This window comes from Mesoplodon mirus, assembly GCF_964341445.2.
Source record: "Mesoplodon mirus genome assembly, chromosome: 11".
NCBI lineage: Eukaryota > Metazoa > Chordata > Mammalia > Artiodactyla > Ziphiidae > Mesoplodon > Mesoplodon mirus.
The window spans coordinates 28,661,008-28,683,724 of NC_138987.1; the positions used below are offsets into that span (position 1 = coordinate 28,661,008).

At 37.5% G+C, this 22,717-nt stretch overlaps 1 protein-coding gene across 10 annotated transcripts in view; it reads right to left on the bottom strand.

Annotated features, from left to right (window-relative positions):
• The window catches only part of SLC41A2 (solute carrier family 41 member 2), a 152,401-nt gene that overhangs the window by 97,241 nt on the left and 32,443 nt on the right, over positions 1-22,717 (bottom strand). For 6 of the 10 annotated variants that reach the window (XM_082634448.1, XM_082634450.1, XM_082634449.1 and 3 more), the window contains exon 2: positions 11,500-12,224. In XM_082634448.1, the coding sequence (XP_082490574.1) occupies positions 11,500-12,054 (555 nt within the window). In that variant the 5' untranslated portion in view covers positions 12,055-12,224. The other 4 variants (XM_082634447.1, XM_082634455.1, XM_082634454.1 and 1 more) reach the window with 4 other exon arrangements.

Consider the following 22,717-nt stretch of genomic DNA (forward strand, 5'->3'; position numbering starts at 1 on the left):
CACGACCCATATATATGGGTCTACAAGAGACCCACTTCAGACCTAGGGACACATTCAGACTGAAAGTGAAGGGATGGAAAAAGATATTCCACACAAATGGAAATCAAAAGAAAGCTGGAGTAGCAATTCTCATATCAGAGAAAATAGGCTTTAAAATAAAGGCTATTACAAGAGACAAAGAAGGACACTACATAATGATCAAGGAATCAATCCAAGAAGAAAATATAATAATTGTAAATATTTATGCACCCAACATAGGAGCACCTCAGTACATAAGGCAAATGCTAACAGCCATAAAAGGGAAAATCGACAGTAACACAACCATGGTAGGGGACTTTACACCCCACTTTCACCAATGGACAGATCATCCAAAATGAAAATAAATAAGGAAACACAAGCTTCAAATGATACATTAAACAAGATGGACTTAATGGATATTTATAGGACATTCCATCCAAAAACAACAGAATACACATTCTTCTCAAGTGCTCATGAAACATTCTCCAGGATAGATCATATCTTGGGACACAAATCAATCCTTGGTAAATTTAAGAAAATTGAAATTGTATCAAGTGTCTTTTCCGACCACAACGCTATGAGACTAGATATCAGTTACAGGAAAAAATCTGTAAAAAATACAAGCACATGGAGGCTAAACAATACACTACTTAATAACCAAGAGATCACTGAAGAAATCAAAGAGGAAATCAAAAAATACCTAGAAACAAATGACAATGAAAACACGATGACCCAAAACCTATGGGATGCAGCAAAAGCAGTTCTAAGAGGGAAGTTTACAGCAATACAATCCTACCTTAAGAAACAAGAAATATCTCAAATAAACAACCTAAACTTACACGTAAGCAATTAGAGAAAGAAGAAAAAAAAAAAGCCCAAAGTTAGCAGAAGGAAGGAAATCATAAAGATCAGATCAGAAATAAAGGGAAAAGAAATGAAGGAAATGATGGCAAAGATCAATAAAACTAAAAGCTGGTTCTTTGAGAAGATAAACAAAATTGATAAACCATTAGCCAGACTCATCAAGAAAAAAAGGGAGAAGACTCAAATCAATAGAATTAGAAATGAAAAAGGAGAAGTAACAACTGACACTGCAGAAATACAAAGGATCATGAGAGATTACTACAAGCAACTCTATGCCAATAAAATAGACAACCTGGAAGAAATGGACAAATTCTTAGAAATGCACAACCTTCGGAGACTGAACCAGGAAGAAATAGAAAATATAAACAGACCCATCACAAGAACTGAAATTGAACCTGATTAAAAATCTTCCAAAAAACAAAAGCCCAGGACCAGATGGCTTCACAGGTGAATTCTATCAAACATTTAGAGAAGGGCTAACACCCACCCTTCTCAAACTCTTCCAAAATATAGCAGAGGGCGGAACACTCCCAAACTCATTCGATGAGGCCACCATCACCCTGATACCAAAACCAGACAAAGATGTCACAAAGAGAGAAAACTACAGGCCAATCTCACTGATGAACATAGATGCAAAAATCCTCAACAAAATACTAGCAAACAGAATCCAACAGCACATTAAAAGAATCAGACACCATGATCAAGTGGGGTTTATCCCAGGAATGCAAGGATTCTTCAATATATGCAAATCAATCAATATGATACACCATATTAACAAATTGAACGAGAAAAACCATATGATCATCTCAATCGATGCAGAGAAAGCTTCTGAAAAAATTCAACACCCATTTATGATAAAAACCCTGCAGAAAGTAGGCATAGAGGGAACTTTCCTCAACATAATAAAGGCCATATATGACAAACCCACAGCCAACATCGTCCTCAATGGTGAAAAACTGAAACCATTTCCACTGAGATCAGGAACAACACAAGGGTGCCCATTCTCACCACTATTATTCAACATAGTTTTGGAAGTTTTACCCACAGCAATCAGAGTAGAAAAAGAAATAAAAGGACCAAATCGGAAAAGAAGAGTAATGCTGTCACTGTTTGCAGATGACATGATACTATACATGGAGAATCCTAAAGATGCTACCAGAAAACTACTAGAGCTAATCAATGAATTTGGTAAAGCAGCAGGATACAAAATTAATGCACAGAAATCTCTAGCATTCCTATACACTAATGATGAAAAATCTAAAAGTGAAATTAAGGAAACACTCCCATTTACCACTGCAACAGAAAGAATAAAATATCTAGGAATAAACCTACCTAAGGAGACAAAAGACCTGTATGCAGAAAATTATAAGACACTGATGAAAGAAACTAAAGATGATACAAATAGATGGAGAGATATACCATGTTCTTGGATTGGAAGAATCAACAATGTGAAAATGACTATACTGCCCAAAGCAATCTACAGATTCAATGCAATCCCTATCAAACTACCACTGGCATTTTTCACAGAACTAGAACAAAAAATTTCACAATTTGTATGGAAATGCAAAAGACCCCGAATAGCCAAAGCAATCTTGAGAAAGAAAAACGGAGCTGGAGGAATCAGGCTCCCTGACTTCAGACTATACTACAAAGCTACAGTAATCAAGACAGTGTGGTACTGGCACAAACACAGAAATATAGATCAATGGAACAGGATAGAAAGCCCAGAGATAAACCCACGCACATATGGTCACCTTATATTTGATAAAGGAGGCAAGAATACACAATGGAGAAAAGACAGCCTCTTCAATAAGTGGTGCTGGGAAAACTGGACAGCTACATGTAAAAGTATGAAATTAGAACACTTCCTGACACCATACACAAAAATAAACTCAAAATGATTAAAGACCTAAATGTAAGGCCAGACACTATCAAACTCTTAGACGGAAACATAGGCAGAACACTCCATGACATAAATCATAGCAAGATCCTTTTGATCCACCTCCCAGAGAAATGGAAATAAAAACAAAAATAAACAAATGGGACCTAATGAAACTTAAAAGCTTTTGCACAGCAAAGGAAACCATAAACAAGACCAAAGACAACCCTCAGAATGGGAGAAGATATTTGCAAATGAAGCAACTGACAATGGATTAATCTCCAAAATTTACAAGCAGCTCATGCAGTTCAATATCAAAAAAACAAACAACCCAATCCAAAAATGGGCAGAAGACCTAAATAGACATTTCTCCAAAGAAGATATACAGATTGCCAACAAACACATGAAAGGATGCTCAACATCACTATCCATTAGAAAAATGCAAATCAAAACTACAATGAGATATCATCTCACACCGGTCAGAATGGCCATCATCAAAAAATCAACAAACAATAAATGCTGGAGAGGGTGGGGAGAAAAGGGAACCCTCTTGCAGTGTTGGTGGGAATGTAAATTGATACAGCCACTATGGAGAACTGTATGGAGGTTCCCTAAAAAACTAAAAATAGAACTACCATACGACACAGCAATCCCACTACTGGGCATATACCCTGAGAAAACCATTATTCAAAAAGAGTCATGTACCAAAATGTTCATTGCAGCTCTATTTACAGTAGCCAGGACATGGAAGCAACGTAAGTGTCCATCAGCAGATGAATGGATAAAGAAGATGTGGCACATATATACAATGGAATATTACTCAGCCATAAAAAGAAACGAAATTGAGTTATTTGTAGTGAGGTGGATGGACCTAGAGTCTGTCATACACAGTGAAGTCAGTCAGAAAGAGAAAAACAAATACCGTATGCTAACACATATATATCGACTCTAAGAAAAAAAAAAAAGGTCATGAAGAACCTAGGGGCAGGACGGGAATAAAGACACAGACCTACTAGAGAATGGACTTGAGGACATGGGGAGGGGGAAGGGTAAGCTGTGACAAAGTGAGAGAGTGGCATGGGTATATATACACTACCAAACGTAAAATAGATAGGTAGTGGGAAGCAGCCACATAGCACAGGGAGATCAGCTCAGTTCTTTGTGACCACCTAGAGGGGTGGGATAGGGAGAGTGGGAAGGAGGGAGATGCAAGAGGGAAGAGATATGGGAACATATGTATATGTATAACTGATTCACTTTGTTATAAAGCAGAAACTAACACACCATTGTAAAGCAATTATACTCCAGTAAAGATGTTTTAAAAAAAAGGAGACTTCTTTCTCCATTATATATTGTTTCATACAGCTTAAATATGCTTTACCAGATACATAATGTTTTTCATTAAACTTTTTGAAATAATTATACATTCACTTGTGGTTATTAAAAATAATAGAGAGATCCCATGTATCCTTTATCCAGTTTCCCCCAATGCTAATATCTCGCAAAACTCTAGGACAATCTCACAACCAGGATATTGATATTGATATACTCAAGATACAGAACATTTCCATCACCACAAGGATTCCTCCTGTTGCCCTTTTATAGCCACGTCTACTTTTCTCCACTCCCAGCCCCTTCTTAATCCCTGGCAACTGCGAATCTGTTCTCCATTTCCATAAAATGTTGATTCAAGAAGTTTTATAAATGAATATAATATGTATAACCTTTTGAGATTTGCTTTTTTCACTCAGCATAATTCTCTGGAGATTCATCTAGATTGTTGCATGTGTCAACAGTTCATTCCTTTTTGTTGCTGAGTAGCATTCCATCATATGGATTTACCAGAGTTTGTTAAACCATTTGACTTTTGAAGGACTTCTGGGGTGTATCCAAGTTCTGGGCTATTATGAATAAGGCTGCTGTAAACATTCACGTATAGGAGTTGTGTTAGCATAAGTCTTCATTCTCTGGAATAAATGCCCAGGAATGCAATACCTAGGTTGTATGATAGTTAATGTTTAGGTTGTTTTATTTTTTTTAAAGAAACTGTGAAAGTGTTTTCCAGAGCGGCTCTGTCATTTTAAATTCCCAACAGCAATATATGAGTGATACCATTTCTCTACATGCTCAGTAGCATTTGATACTACCACTATTTTTTATTACAATCATTCTGATAGGTACACAGTGGTATTTCATTGTGGTTTTCATTTGCGTTCCTCTAATGGCTAAAGATACTAAATATCTTTTCAAGTTTATTTGCCATCTGTACATATTCTTCTGTGAAACGTCTCTATGCTTTTTTTTTTTTTTTTTTTGGCCTATTTTCTAACTGGGCTGTTTTTGTTAAAATGTTGAGTTTTTGAGAGTTATTTATTCTAGACTTTTGCCAGATGTGTGGTTTGCAAATAATTTCTTTCTCTCTATAACTTGGCTTTTCATCCTTACAACAAGGACATTCACACAACAAAATTTTTATTTGATAAAAGTCCAATTTATCCATTTTTCATTTTATGGATCACGCTTTTGGTGTCAAGTTTAAGCGTGTCTATCCCTCCACCAAATACCACAGTCTTGATTACTGTGGTCATTTTAATAAGCTTGGAATCAAGCAGACTGATCCTTCCCACTTTGTTTTGATTTTTAAAAAGAAAATTCTATTTTCTTTCCCTTTGCATATACATATTAATATTATTTATTCTATTAAAAAATCTTGTGGAGATTTTTAAAGTTCTGTTAAACATGTATATCAGTTTGGGGAGAACTGACATCTTTATTACGTTGAGTCTTCTAAGCCATGAATATGGCAAGTCTCTCCATTTATTTAGATCTTCCTTGATTACTTTCATCAGTGTTTTGTAGCTTTCAGCATAAAAATCCTGTATGTGTTTTCTAAGATTTACATCTAGGTGTTTGTTTTTTGAGTAAATGTTATTGTATTTTTAATTTCAATGTCCACATACTCATTGCTAGAAATAAAATTTATTTTTTGTATGTATTGTGTATCCTGGGCCTTGCTGAACTCATTTATCAGTTCTTGGAGTTGTTTTTTGTTTTTGTTTTTGTTTTGGTAGATTCCTTGGGATTTTCTAAGTAGACAATCATGTCATCTGCAAATAGGAACAGTTTTATTTCATCCTTTCCAATCTGTATGTCTGTTATTTCCTTTTCTTGACTTATTGCACTATGTTGAATAAAGGTAATGAGTGTGGACATCCTTGCCTTGAACCTGATCTTAGGGGAAAACCACATTTGGTATTTCATCATTAAATTAAGTATAATGTTGAGGAAGTTCCACTCTATTCCTATTAATTGACTTTTTTAAATCATGAATGGGTGTTGAATTTTGTCAAATGCTTTTTCTGTATCCTTTGATGTGGTCATGTGATTTTTTTCTTTAGCCTGTTAATATGGTGAATTATATTGATTTTCAAATAGTGAACAAGACTTGCATCCCTGGAATAAACCTCATTTTTCATGGTGTATAATTCATTTTATACGTTGCTAAATTCTATTTGCCAATGTTTGTTAATGATTTTTTTGGTCTATATTCAGAAGAAGTATGGTCTGTAGTTTTTTTGGTTTGTTTTTTGCAGTGTCTTTGGTTTGGTATCTGGGTAATACCAGCTTCTTAAAATGAATTACTAAGTGTTCCCTCCTCTTCTGTTTTCCAGAAAAGCTTGTGTAGAATTAGCATTAACTCTGCTTTAAACATTTGGTAGAATTTTCAGGTGAAACTATCTGTGTCTGAAGATTTCTTTTTCGGGAGTTTTTAAAATTATGAATTCAATTTCCTTAATAAGTATAGAGCTATTCAAATTATCCACTTCATTTCGGGTGGATTGTGGTAATTGTGTTTTTTGAGGAAGTGGCCCACTTTAAGTTGTAAAATTTACATGTGCAGAGTTGTTTGTAGTACTTCTTTACTATCCTTTTGATGTCTACAGGATCTGTAGTGATATCCCCTATTTCATTCTGATCTTGGTAATTTATGTCTTCTCTCTTTTATTTTTCATTGTCAGTCTTGCTACAAATTGTCAGATTTATTGATCTTTTCAAAGAACCAGAAGTTAGTTCCACTGACTTTTTTCTACTGTTTTCCTGCTTTCAGTTTCATTGATTTTTGCTTTTATATTTATTATTTCCTTTCTTCTGCTTGCTTTCAGTATATTTTGCTCATTTTTTCTAAGCTTTACTGAGGTATAATTTAAAAATAGAATTGTAATATATTTTAAGGGTACAGTATGATGACCTGATATACATATATATTATGAAAGGAATTCCACCAACAAGTTAATTAACATATCTATCACCTCACAGAGTTACTTTTTTTTTTTTTTTTTTTGGTGAGAATACTTAAGATTTACTCTCTTAGCAAATATCGAGTATACAATACAGTATTATCAACTACAGTCACCATGCCGTACATTAGATTCTCAGAGCATACTTACCTTGTAACTGAAAGTTTGTACCCTTTCACCAACTTCTCCCCATTTCCCTCACCCCCTCAGGCCCTGGCAACCACCATTCTACTCTGTTTTTATGAGTTTGACTTTTTTTTTTTTAAGATTCCACATGTAAGTGATACAATGCAATATTTGTCTTTCTCTGTCTGGCTTATTTCACTTAGCAGAATGCCCTCCAGGCTCCCTGCTGGGCCTTTGCTGATGTGGATGTGGGTGAGGCCACGGTTTTTTCTGTAGTGTTTGGCTAGAGTAGAACAGTTATTGTCTAAAACTGTTTAGTCTTGCTAGGGTGTCCCTTTCCTAGTCCTTCAGCTACAAAGAGCAGACTTTTGTTGGTTTTGTTTTGTTTTGTCTGCCCTTGTTGGCATTTCTTGGTTGCCGGCTTCTTTAGCTCTGAGTCTGGGATATATGAAGCAAAATAACTAGAACAAACCCAACTAAAAATGTAAAAGACCTGTGTTCAGAAACTGTAAAACATCAATGAGGGGAATTAAAGATGACCTAAATAAATTGAGGCTATTATTCCATGTACCTGTGTTGGAAGACTAAACAATGTATAGTCAATTCTCCCCCTTATTATATCTGAATCACAATCGCTACTACTTTTTTTGAAAACTGACAAGCTTTTATACTAAAATATACATAGAAATGCAAAGGGAAAAGAATAACCAAAGCGCTCTTCAGGAAGAATAAAGAGAGAACGTTCTCTACTAGATATCAAGATTTATAAACTAGAGTAATGATGATGGTGTGGCATTCACGACAAGAGACATAAATACACCAAAGGAACAGAATTGAGAGCCCAGAAGTTGACCTACACACAAATGGCCAAATATTTATATTTATAACAAATATTTTGGTTATATAACAGTGCAGAGACAATTGGAAATCCATGTGAAAAGGAAAAAATATAACCTCTAACTCACACTCTGTACAAAAACCGACTCCCGGTAGGGAATGATCTAAATGTAAAAGGCAAAACAAAGCTTCAAGGAGCTATTATTAGAGAATATCTTAATTCACAGGGTATGGAAAGATTTCTTAAACAGGAGACAAAAAGCACAGACCATAGAAAAGTAGGGAAAAAGGGACTGTATAAAAATTAAGAACTTCTGCTCATCCAAACACATAACTGAGAGAGTAAAAAAGCAGGCCACAGAGGGGAAAAAATTTTGTGATACATATAACTAAAAGGCTTATATCCAGAATATGCAAATAACTCCTATAAATCAATAAGACAAAGATAAACAATCAAATAAGAAAATGGGCAAAGAAACTTCACCAATGATATCCAAATGGTCAGTAAACATCATTAGTCATCAGGAATATCCCAATTAAAACCTCCATGAGATGCCACCCCACATATGCCAGAATTTCTAAAATTAAAAAGACTTCTAATACCTTGTATAAATAATAATATAGAGCACTAGACCTCTCATATACTGCTATATTAGTCTGTAAATTGGTACAGCCACTTTGGAAAACCATTTGACAAATGCTACATTTAAATATCTGCATATTCTAAGACCTAGAGATTCCATTTCTACATATATACCCAAGAGAAATGCATGCACATGTACAGCAAGAGCCTGGAAACACCATTAGGCCCAATGTCCATCAACAGTAGAATGGATTAAAAAATAGTAGAATGGATTTTAAAAAAAATAGTAGAATGGATAAATTGTGATGTATTTATACACTGGATTACAACACAGCAATAAAAATAAATGAACAACAGTTTCCTAAAACTTACGTAATGTTGACCAAAAAAACCCAAACATAAAAGAATATATACTCTATACTTCCACTGGATAATTTTTGAAAAGAATTAAGTAAAACCAAGCAGTGGTGCTTAATAATACATGTTTATAAAGACAAAAAAGTTCTTATAAAAATCAGATTATTTAAAAAAACCAGACTATTGATTATCTTTGGTGATGGAGAAAAAAAGGAAGCTATTGGAAGGGAGCACTAATGAAGACTAATGAAGTATAGGTAAGAGTCTATTTCTTGACCCAGGTGATGGTTATCTGGTTGTTTGTGTCATGAAAATTCACTGAGCTGTATGTTTTTGTTTTCACTGAGCTGTTTGTTTTCACCCTGTATGTTTTAAATTTCACAATTTAAAAGTTTTAAAAACCTCATTCAAATGAAATCTTTCAAAACATTTACATTATGTCTTTATGACTTTTAACACTGAAGTTTAACACTATAAAGTCCTTAGGGCTAGCAGTATTAAAGTTCATAAAATCATAAAAGGAACTTTTCCCAATTACACATGTGCTCTTCTCTCAAATAGCATCAAGAAATAAGTGAACATGCACCAGAGGAAGGTACATAATGAACTACGTAAATATTCTGCTTAACAGTCTATACTCTAACATATTTTTCCTATAGATGTTATCATCCTATAGCTAAATGTTGAGTGTTTCTTCAGAATAACTGGTATATGAAGAAAAAAAAGTCAACCCAAAACAGCATATTCATTTTAGCAGCTATGATACTATGGTAATAATTTGAAACAATTATATTTCAAGTGGACAGATAGGTTTGGTCTCCCTAGAGTATTACAGTCTATTCAAAAATTCAATATACTTAACACAGTATATCTTTTCATATCTTTTCTCCATCTGATGGTGGAAAAATTATGTTTCTATTTATGTACGTTTTCCATTTAGATAAAAATGTTATCTGTTTAAAAGTGTCTTAGAGTCACAGATAACCTGAGGTTTCTTTTAGGGAGCAAACAATGAAAGACAAAGGCACATGAGGATAATGTTTCTAACCCTTTTCCAGAGCCAAGCTTTCTCTGACTGATGAATGAAAACTGATAGTAACAGAATGCCACCTTTTAACAATCTACTGCTTTAGAAAGGTAATTATATAATAGGTAATTTTGTAATTTTATATAATACTACATTAAGAACTCCTACAAGTCAATAAGTAATGTACCCATTTTTTAAATGGATAAAAGATACAAAACAGTATATAAGAAATATTCATAGAAAAGGTAAGAATGGCCATTAAACACATGAAAAGATCCTAAGGCATTAATAATAATTAAAGAATGTTAATTAAAATATGATAACATTTTCCTATCAATTGGCAAAAATGAAAAAGATCAAGAATATCCAATGTTGATAAGGGTATGGATAGATAAAAGTACTTATATACTGATGGCAGGACTACAAATTGGTACAAACTTTTTGAAAGGCAATTTGACAATACCTATAAAATTTTAAACACAGCTGCCCTAATTAGCTGCCCTAATACCCAGCAATCCCATTTTTAAAATCTATCCTATGAAAAAATTAGTATGAGTGTATAGATAAATTTATAAGGATATTTGTTATAGCACCAGCCTGGGAGAATGAATAAGTAAATTTTGGTATATATATACAATGGAAATATCAAGCACTCTTTTTAAAATGCTGAATATCTTTGTTACTAATTTGGAAAGATGTCCAAGATACATTAATAAGCAATGCAAATAAACTGCAGAAAAATATATATAGCATTTTTTTCTTTTTTCTTTTTTTTTTTTTTTTTTTGTGGTACATGGGCCTCTCACTATTGCGGCCTCTCCCGTTGCGGAGCACAGGCTCCTGATGCGCAGGCTCAGCGGCCATGGCTCACGGGCCCAGCTGCTCCGCGGCATGTGGGATCTTCCCAGACCGGGACACGAACCGGTGTCCCCTGCATCAGGCAGGCGGACTCTCAACCACTGCGCCACCAGGGAAGCCCTAGCATTTCATTTTTATTTTTGAAAAAAGACTCTGCACATATGCATGTATATAAGCATAGAAAAAAGTCTGCAAGTATATACAGCAAACTCTTAACAATGGTAACCTCTGGAGGTGAAGAGAGTTTTGGTTTGGAGATGAGGAATAGGAAAGACTTATCTTTTATTTAATCCTCTGCATTGTCTGAATTCATTTTAATGAGCATATATTAATTTTTATTTTTAAAATAAGGATGTATTTAAATATAACATTTATTGAGTTATTCATTTAGCTGATTTACCCAATTTGGGATTACTTTACTATTTAATATTTTATGAAAAGTTACTTTATGGTCAGAATGAGACAATTCTCTTAGAACTTCTAAAGGAAAACAAACAAAAAAACAGAAATAGCAGATTCTTCACCAAAGTCAGCATCAGTTCATTTTAACTAAGGGATAAATTAAATCTAAATATAATGTTTGAGATTAGCAACCAACACAAAGCACTTTAAACAACAAAGACAGTGAAGTTAAACAAAGATGAAAACTCACCTGGACTATATCCAAAACCATGCCAGCTGAGACTGTTCCAAAGCCAGCTAACAAAAATGGCACAAGTATTTGCAGTGCCATGACACCACTGGACTCCTTTGGTAATTTCTGGTTTGCTTCCACAATGACATCTTCATCACCATCTCTAGATACATCTTCATCTTGTAACATGGCCGTAGTTTCTGAAGCCTCCCTTCCATCACGATAATTGTAGTTGGTGTAGTCCTCATACTTTTGGCTACAGCTTGATGGCGTGTGCCCACTGTTGCCATGAAAAGATGGCTCTGAGAAACTGTGATATTCCATGTGTTGTTCAGATCTATTACTAAAAGTTTGTGCTGCAGTTGATAACCCATCTTGCCAAATGCTGTTTCCTTTTTTGTGCCTGTCTTCCTGGTTTTTCTGGTAAATTACCGGAACCATACTCAACAGTAAGTTTAAAAACTTATCAGATTGAATTGTATTTAAACTTAAAGTCCAGTCTACAAAACCTCCTCCACTACTTGGACCACCACTTGTTCTGTTAGTAATAGATCTTCCTTTACTATTAGTCATATTGTCATCGCAAAAGACCCTGTACGCCTTAGATCTCAAGCTTCATGAACCATAGCAGATGAATCAGAACCACATGAATGCTGGTTTAAATTAAGATGTTGACTTCATTGTGTAGAAAACAATGTTTCCACTAACAGAAGATGTTTAGAAGTTCCACAGAGGGATTGGATCTGGAAAAATAAAATAAAACAATTTTTAAAAGTCAGATTAACTATTTTGATACTTCATAATTAAAGGTATAAAATAACACATGTTCTTAAACCAACCCTAATGTACTGACATTATACCCTTTGGGCTTAACACATAACTGCTTTGTACACAGAAATGTAGTATACAGCTTTTTTGTGTGTTCTATCTTGGTTAAAAATGTTGATCTTTGCATACTTTATGTAATTAATACCCATGTAAAGTCTTCAAATGTCTCTGAAATTCTACAATAGACAAAGTTATTAAATAAAGTAATGGCTTCCATTACTTATACTGAGGTCTCAGAATCAAATTGCTACAACCCTTTACATATGCAGGCACAACAAAGGTAAAGTATATGACATTATATTTTAAACATATTAAATAATAATCTGTGTTACTTTATTTACAACTTAATATAATATACATTTTGTTATTAAAATATGAAGAAACGATGATAATGTTTGCCATGAAGTTATTTGATAAATATCCTAAATAGTGTACATGGCATTTACTTCACATGTAAAATTAGGCTGATGTCATATTTGTAGTTTCTGACATACAAAAAATTCATTATAGTTGATTTAGGAATATAATCCCTCTGTTACCTAAGAAATAACCAAAATGAAAAGGGATTACAAATATTCACTTAATCCTATTTTGCAAGCCAACCAAAAGAAAGCTTGCAATGCACTTATTACTTATTGCCCTTCTCAAAGTCAGCTCTGACCCTTAATCCCAGAGTATGCTCCTGATTGGCCGGTTATGGACAAGATTCTCTCTAAAGATCCTGAACTAAAGACACAGACACATTGTGTAAGCTGGTTTGAGAGTGACAGGCACTGAAGTTGTGAGGTCCTACATCACCTGTCCAGGTAGAGAGTCTGACTCTTGGGACAGCTGCCACCACGTAGGTTTTCAAAGTTATTAGGGTGGGTGGGTCTAAGGCCTCAGGTGTTTCTCAGGAATGCCCAGCCCTGTCTTACATTTGTAAGAGCATCCAAGATCAACAAATTGGCTCTGATTTGATAAGGGATAGATGGCCCACTGCCTAACTGGACTGCCCACCCACCTAGCTAGGCTAAGAATTGTTGCTACAATACTGCTGCTTTTAATGAAAACCATTCTATTCTTCAATATTTGTTTTCAGTTTCTTAGAATATCGATCTCCTCTCCTTGGATAGGAAGATCAATAACAAGGAATGGCAAAGGGAAAAAGAAAAGGGGCTATGTTGGGGACAAGTGGATACTAGGATCTGGTTCATCTATTTCATCATTCACTCACTTTCCTTTCTTCCCTCTTGTGATTATGGAGGGGTCTGGGAATCCCTGCTGGGGAATATTCTTAAAATATAGATTTCTAGGACTCTGGACCTACTGACTCAGAATATGTTTGAGGCATATAAACCTTTTTTTTTTTAAGCTCCCCAAGTGATTACAGTACAGACGTCCTGTGGACCTGCAGAGAATCCAGTGAGATTAAGTACTAGTTGCCATTTTTGCCACTTGCAGGCTGATCAGTATGCAGACAAAGGCAGTGTTTAAAGAAGATCAAAGGAATGGAAACAATGTCCAGAGTGAAGCAAAGAAGAGCCCAAGCAGTCCACAAAGAGGAAGAAAGCCAGAACAGCTGCCTGAGAACTTTCCACGTAAGAAGGGCTCAGCTGTATGTCTGGAACTTATCAGATTCCCAGCAGCCTTACATGAGTCAGATTGAATGCGTTTCTGTTCCTTCAACCAATTCACCTCTTTTTATTTTTTATTTTATTTATTTATTTATTTTTTGCGGTACGCGGGCCTCTCACTGTTGTGGCCCCTCCCGTTGTGAAGCACAGGCTCTGGATGCGCAGGCCCAGTGGCCATGGCTCACGGGCCCAGCCGCTCTGCGGCACATGGGATTTTCCCGGACCGGGGCACGAACCCGTGTCCCCTGCATCGGCAGGTGCACCCTCAACCACTGCGCCACCAGGAAAGCCTATCACCTCTTTTTAAGTAGTGAGCATTTCACTGCCCCAGAGAGATCTCTAATCAGAAAAAAACAGAACAAACTTCAAAGAGATAAAGCTTTAAGACAAGTCTGAGGGGCCAGTGATGGATATAGGCAATTTCTTCTTCCCCTTGAAGCAGAATTATAAGGATAATCAAAATGGAAATGCAGCGAAATGTAGATAAACAATAAAGGAAGATGAGAGTATGTATATCACCATTCAGTCACCATTCAGCTCAAAAAGCATGCTCAGGAAAATTGACCAGCTAACACTAAATAGGAAAATGGAGTGAGGAGAAGGTTAAAAAAAGAGGAATTTCCCCAAACAAGTCATCTCTCTTAGAGTATTTGCAGGACCTGGTTAAGCACATAGTCTGCACTGAGTTGGCCAGCAGGATCCAGAAGCAAAGACACATCCAGCTTTTACTTTTGCCCCTAGTATTCTTTCTTTAGAAGGTTAGATGGAGAGGTGGATATTCTGTACACACGGCCACTGTGTACAGAGACCAGATAGAGCCTTTGGGTAAATTTAAAACAGAATTCCTGGAAAAAGGAAGCCACAGGAATGGAGTCTCCGGCTGGATTTCAGCCCCCCTCCATCCCCTCAGCCAAGCACCTCAGGCACTGCAGGATCTGCACAACCTTATATAACAAGACTGGGCAGTTGGGTGAAATGGTAAACTATGCTTAAAGAGCATAAAACAAACAAACAAAAAAACACATTTTTATTGTTGTTTCCTCAGCATGTTTCCCCAATTTTTCAGCTCATGGTATTTCCATCTCCCACGTAAAACCACACTTGCCCTGTTCCATGAGGTTCTGGTAGGCCTAGTGATCACAGTCCCCTCCCATCCAGACCACATAATGACAAGTGCCTGGAGCAGACCTGAGTCCTACCCTGGAATTTCACATATTTGTTGGCTTATTATCTCCTGAATGGCTCCTAGATCCTGAGGTTGCCCCATTCACAAAAGAGGCACTGTTCTTGCTTCAAGGATTTTTCCTTGTAGTGGGGAGGAACAAAAATCAGGTGAGCAAATAAATAAATAATTTGTGGTAAAGGCAGTGAAGGAAACAGTTGATAGAGCAAAGAGTGAATGACTTACAGGGCTACTTCAAAAGGGAAGGCCTCTGGAAGGGTGTTTTCTCACTTCCTTTTGCAATGAAATAATTCCGAAGCTGTCACTCTGTCTTCCTCCTCAAAAAGCTCCCTCTACCACCACTACCACCACCACCACCACTAAGACTTGGAGGAAAGCTCATCTATGTTAGAAAAGGATCCACAGAAACAGAGAATCAGAGCCAGGAGATGATGAGAGGGTTCTGACATCATGATGAGAGTGTCTATCTCATTTATTTAAAGCCCGTTCCATCCCTGTTCTTCCCAATTATATGGGCCAAGAAATCTCCACTGCTTAAGCTAGTCTGAGTGGTGTTTCTGTCCTAACATCTGTTTTTTAAATAATGCAATTTGGAAGTACTAGGAATTACCTTGCTACCAGTGCGTGCCACAGACCACATACCACCATCTTGCACTGAGGAATATGTGTTTATTTTTATTTATCCTTCATTTTATCCAGTTAATGAGTGATCAGTTATTCTAATGCTTGCATATTGACAAGGTCTATTATCTCCCTTAAAGACTCCTTAAATTTTCTTCCTTTAAAGAAATCACTTAGAAACTCATTGAATAATGGTTACCATCAAAATACTTTGTGGTTGGGCCTCCCTGGTGGCGCAGTGGTTGAGAGTCCGCCTGCCGATGCAGGGGATACGGGTTCGTGCCCCGGTCTGGGAGGATTCCACATGCCGCGGAGCGGCTGGGCCCGTGAGCCATGGCCGCTGAGCCTGTGCGTCCGGAGCCTGTGCTCCGCAACGGGAGAGGCCACAACAGTGAGAGGCCCGCGTACAGCAAAAAAAAAAAAAAAAAAAAAAAAAAAATACTTTGTGGTTGATTTAAAATAGGTAATGTACACATATGTCACTAAAGAAAAAGTTGGTTGGGTTGCTCTATATTGTTATTCATCCATGAATGAGTAAAAACAACTAAAAATTTAAAAAATAAGTGAATAGAACTGGGCAAAGTTTCTCCTGGTTTTAGGTGCTTTAAGTTAAAGAATACCCGTGGAGATATTTATGGGTTACTCTTTAGCTACATAATAGGTTATTTTAATCTAGTACCAACATAGCCGAAAATAAACAGTGTCTTTAAAAGTTTAGGTTTAAAAGTTTAAGTTAGCTTAGGTTTAAATTCTCAATTCTCTTTGTAAGTTATAAAGCAAGCAATCTCTAGGAAAAAGGAATCCACTACTTTATTTCCTAATGGCCAATGTTTGCACAAAACAGAAGTTTCCAAAAAAAAAAAAAAAAAAGCATCTGCAGCAGGTAAAACAAGTACAGTGATTAACATTGTGGCTTGGGTTTTTCTTTTTCCAAATTGCTACCTGAAAAAAAAAGTATTATCTGTAGTGCTCACGTAAGGTCAGTAAAAATATCAGGCATGATTCAAAAACCCTAGATTGAGCGGCTATATCAGATGCTGCTATGTAGCAATTTTGTTCCAAAGATTCTTTAGGTGTTACGAAGAGCCAACACAGGGGCAAGTCTATTTGAGCGCCTTAAACCCTTGTTACTCAAAGTATGGTCCACGGTGCAGCGGCACTGGTATCACCTGGGTAGTTATGAGCAATGCAGGACCTCAGCTCCCAAGCCTAACCCAACCTACTGAATCACAGCCTGTGCTTTTAATAGCATCTCCAGGTGATTTATGTACACGTGGAAGTTCGAGAAGCACTTGCCTGAACAGTCGAACGAGAATCTGATTTACACCCATTAGACTAAGAATTACATGTTGTCAGGCTTTCAATGTGAACAAAGACATGAGAACTGGTAACGCATCAACACCACTACTGCGGGTGTACACTGTACAACCATGTTGGAAAACAATTTGGTGTGTTGTCTACGAAAACCCAAGCGGCATATGCCCCACATTCCAGCAATTCCACGCCTAAGTACATACCCTGAAGCAACTCTTGCTTCGTACACCAGGAGACACAGAAAAGAATATCCTTAGCAATATTTTCACACCAGCAACAAAACTGGAATTAACTCAAGAAAAGAGACAAATGGCGGGAGAGTCACACAGTGGAATATATGAAGAAGGGGATGATAAGCAAGCACCAATTTCAAGAGAATGGTTACATTTGGGGAAGTAGTACAAAAGCACACAGGGAACTCCAGAAGTAGTGGTTATATTTTTTAAGCTTGGTAGTAGATACGTGTTTATTATTATTATTATTATTTTTTTTTTTTTTTCGGTACGCGGGCCTCTCACCGCTGCGGCCCCTCCCGTTGCGGAGCACAGGCTCCGGACGCACAGGCTCAGCGGCCATGGCTCACGGGCCCAGCCGCTCCGCGGCATGTGGGATCTTCCCGGACCGGGGCACGAACCCGTGTCCCCTGCATCGGCAGGTGGACTCTCAACCACTGCGCCACCAGGGAAGCCCCGATACGTGTTTATTATTGTTTTTTAAACATTTTCATTACATCACATGAGTGCTTCAGTCACATGAGTGATATTGTGACAGATTTTCTTACTCCCATTTATTGCTCCCCTCCTATAGGAGGATTGTTTTCTCCACCTGTTGCCACGTTACCTGCAGGGACTATGGGAGGATTATACTGCCTCACGTCCACTGACATCAGGTTTGGGCATCTGACTCATGATGGCAGCAACATCTACAAACAGAAATAGTTCACCTATGGCTTCTTTTCCATCTGACATGGGAATGACATGTCCTAGGGAAGTGCTGCTTCTTCAGACTGGGTCCTGGGACAAAGATAACACACAGAGCTGCAGCGACCTACAAGCAACATGCAACACGAGAAAGAAAGCTTTGCTGATGAAAGCCACTGAGAGTTCGGAATTGTTTACCTCCACAGCATGATCTAACAAAAGCTAACCAAAAAAGTAAATATTTTAAAGAAGAATCTGACCCACAGATTCCCAACTAGTTTAGTTTAAGAGAATCTCTCTGATATATGAGCACATAAGGATTCCGTCTACGGTTAAAGAGCTTGAAAACAGCGTTTTCCAAACATTCAGATCTCATTAACCAAATTTCCCCCCCAATTTTACCAATTTAAAAATGATCTTCCTTTAAAAATAAAAATGCAGAAAGGACAAAATCTTGGACTAAAAGCCTTTCCATTGAGCACATTTTTAGATTTATCAAGAACTCACTTCATGCTCCCTGTGAAAGCTTTGTCGTGGGCCAGCATTAATCTATAGACCTGTGTCAGGGAACCACTGACTTAAAGGAAAACAAACTAATACAACACAATCCTGATGAATTCAACTGTAGTTACAAAAACAAAAAAAATTAATGCTAAAATTACTTGTTTTTAGAAGAAAAAGAATTGTATTGTATGTGTGTTGATTTACTAAATCAGTATCTCGGAGAAAATCTGCCTATCGTGCTGGAAGAGGCATTCTGTTCCATTGCAAAGGTTAAATAATACACTTGAAAAATTCATCAGAGCTGTGAGTTAGCAGGCCTAAGTCACGTCTCATTACTAAGAGAGGCAATAAATGGAAGTTTAACACTTTGTTATCTTCCCATAACAACAACAAAAAGATTATTGAAAATCTCAAAACTTGTTGGGGGGGTATTTTACATTTGCATAAGCACACATAAAACCACAGCACTATCACACACATACACACACACACAAAATAACCTAGAAGTCAAGGCAGCTTATGGTTACTGTGTATTTTTAGTTTCACCACTCTGCAAGTGTGCATTCTGCTTTTTTTTTTAATTTATTTATTTATTTTTGGCTGCATTGGGTCTTCTTTGCTGCGCGTAGGCTTTCTCTAGTTGCGGTGAGTGGGGGCTACTCTTCATTGCGGTGCATCAGCTTCTCATTGCGGTGACTTCTCTTGTGGAGTATGGGCTCTAGGCGCGCGGGCTTCAGTAGTTGTGGCACATGGGCTCAGTAGTTGTGGCTCACGGGCTCTAGAGCGCAGGCTCAGTAGTTGTGGCGCACGGGCTTAGTTGCTCCGCAGCATGTGGGATCTCCCGGCCCAGGGCTCAACCCGTGTCCCCTGCATTGGCAGGTGGATTCTTAACCACTGCGCCACCAGGGAAGTCCCCATTCTGCTTCTTTCATTTCCTCTGAATATATGTCTTCTGTTTCTGTTTGTTATGAAGATGTAGATAGTCACCAAACAGGATGTGTTACGCAGTCAGTTAAATCAGATTTCAGAGTGGTCATGCCAGCCAAAACTAGCTAGACCTTAGCCTATATTGCACAAATTATTTTCTTGTTTTATAAAAAATTTTGGTACATTGTTTTTAATAATATCCAGTAAGTACTTAATTGTTTAACTGAATAGCAGGTTCACACAGAAGGATTATGTCTGTTTAATTTGCTTTTTACAGCACTCAAACCGCAGGCTGCCTTTACGGCCGCTCAGTTTTCTTCCACTACGTTCATTTAAAGAATGAAACTTGGGCTTCCCTGGTGGCGCAGTGGTTGAGAGTCCGCCTGCCAATGCAGGGGACATGGGTTCGTGCCCTGGACCGGGTATATCCCACATGCCGCAGAGCGGCTGGGCCCGTGAGCCATGGCCTCTGGGCCTGCGCGTCAGAGCCTGTGCTCCGCAATGGGAGAGGCCACAACAGTGAGAGGCCCGCATACCGCAAAAAAAAAAAAAAGAAAAAAGAATGAAACTTGTGTAAACATAAATCCTCACTGATTTCAATGATTAGCTCTTTCCATTTAAGCAAAAACTATTTTTAAAAGTCTCAGTGGCCTTTTAGATTGCAGTCTCACATCTGAACTCCTCAGCTTCCCCATTCCTCATCCCAAACTCCCTTTTCCTGAAGAATTGACCAACAAATCACTCTTCTCAGCACATATCCCAAACAGCTCTTAACTAATCGCCCCTTTGGTTTTCTCATGTTCACTTTGACGCCACGTTCTGCTGTCCTGCCATGACCTCACTGACAAACGCTTCTCCCCTGAGAATGCATCAGAACCATGAAGTCACCCTAGTCCCATTCATGGGGATCACAGACCTTGACTACTAAATCACACTGAAGAACTCTCTTCCCCATTTGAGATAGTCCTACAGCTATGACTAAAACCATTTCTCATTTTTAACCCTTTGATTTCACTATTCTCCACGGGGATGCCTACATTGTTTATTTTTCCTAATTGTTTCATACTGACGCATTGCCTTCTACTAGATTTCCTAAGTCAGCTAAATTACTACCTCTTACTCTTCTCTAAGCTTCCTCTATTCAATCAAATTTCCTTTATTCAGCTTTCCCACCTCTACACTTTCTACCAAATTCTTCCTAATGTCCAGAAACTTTCACCTCGTTCAAAAGGTCACAATAAAATTTACCACCTCAAAGAAATCTACCCAAATTAATGCAGGGTTAAGGGTACAGAGAGGAAAAAAACAGTCAAAATTAAATGCCCAAAACAGTTAGCAACCTTCCTCAGGTACAGTTTAAAAAAATTTTTTTTTTAATGAAAGGTGTCCATTTGGTCTCCCACTGCCAGTTCTTACACAGCAAAGATGACATCTTGTGTCTCCGATGATATCTGATACATCACCTGACCCTCAAAAGTTAAAAATCAATATGGCACTGTAAAAGAAATCTCCAGAATTCCAAATGTACTACTGCTGCTTGCCAGAGGTATAATTCGATATCCAGTTAAGAATGTATAACTAGAAAAAAAAAATGTATGGACCTCTTTTGCTCATTTCCTGTAGTTAACGAAGGAAAAGGAACTATCCCAAGGCAACAATTCTAAAGAATGAAGATGAGTCCAGTCAGTAACTATTCTGCAAACTCCATATGCTGTTAAGTCTCAAACTGGTCCAAACAACAGCTGAGTTATAGCAATACACATACCACAATTTTGATCATCGTTCAGGTCATTTAAAAGTACTTGGAAGGGAATTCCCAGGCAGCCCAGTGGTTACGGCTCCGCACTTCCAATGCAGGGGGCACAGGTTCAGTTCCTGGTTGGGTAACTGGGAACTAAGATCCCACATAACGTGAGGCAGCCGAAAAAAAGTACCTGGAAACCGAAATAGAAAAACTGCTACCTCAGGGCTTCCCTGGTGGCGCAGTGGTTGAGAGTCCGCCTGCCAATGCAGGGGACACGGGTCCGTGCTCCGGTCCGGGAGGATCCCACATGCCGCGGAGCGGCTGGGCCCGTGAGCCATGGCCGCTGGGCCTGCGCGTCTGGAGCCTGTGCTCCGCAACGGGAGAGGCCACAACAGCGAGAGGCCCGCGTACCGCAAAAAAAAATAAAATAAAAAAAAAACCCTGCTACCTCACAAATACTGTCCTCCCCGATTAAAAGGCTCACCTCTAAAGTGGGATCAACGTACCTCCCCCCTCCTTTTTTTGCTTTGGTTGAAATGCATAGAGTTAGCTCCTAGAAAAAAAAAAAGCTGACTTTTTGGCTTAAACTGGAAACTGTCTAATTAAACTGAATTCAAGCACTCACACAGGTTTCATTTAGGTAACAGGTAGTGATGTCAAGCTTTCTTGATTTGGTAGTCCTGATATTCTCTAACAAACACAGAAGCTTGAGAAATCATGGACATGATTCAGCTCCTGATATCCCAAAGCTAAAGGACTCCATAAAACAATCACTCATTTCTAAGACTGCCCACTGATAGAAAAGAGTAACATCATAAAATTTATCAATCCTAAAGTTTCTATAGGCCTAAAAGACAGCCAAACATTTGTAAAGAATTTGTTTGAGCCCAGAGAAAGAATCAGTGTGTATAATAAATCTTTGGTATAATAAATCCTCAATACATCTCAAATAATGTTTCAAAGAAAACCAGAACCAGACAACTGATTAATTTTCAGAATCACAACCCTCAACCCCACTTAAAAAAATAATTTTTTAAAAAGAATGCTTTATTTGGAAGAAGGATACACCGAAGACAAGCCAATGAATCAACTAAAACAAAATCCGCAGTTGAACCATTTCTGCTTATTGAGAAAATGTTGACAGAATAAATATAGTGTGTGTCCAAAGAACTAAGTGTACTGCATAAACAAAGTACAGTTCATTCTACCAAGTGCACTGACTGATAGTTGGTAGAATGAACTTTGATTATATTTATCCCCTATCAAATCAACTGAAAAGTGAAAAAAAACCCCAATCATTTAACTAGATTCTGATTAGATTAATAGCAATACAGTTGTATAATACAGGTAGTAAACAATGACCAGAAATATCACTAGGTACTACTGTTTGAAGCAACTCGGTGAATAGTTGGCAGCAAAGGAGCTAAATCAGAGAACTCTGTTTTGAAGCCGAGAAACTGCTTTTAAACAACAAAAAAGTATATTTCTCCCATTTTAAAACATTTCTTACATGTACCTTATTCAAAAAAACTACTTAACCACTCCCTTGCAATTAACTTGCAACTGACATTCCTTAATT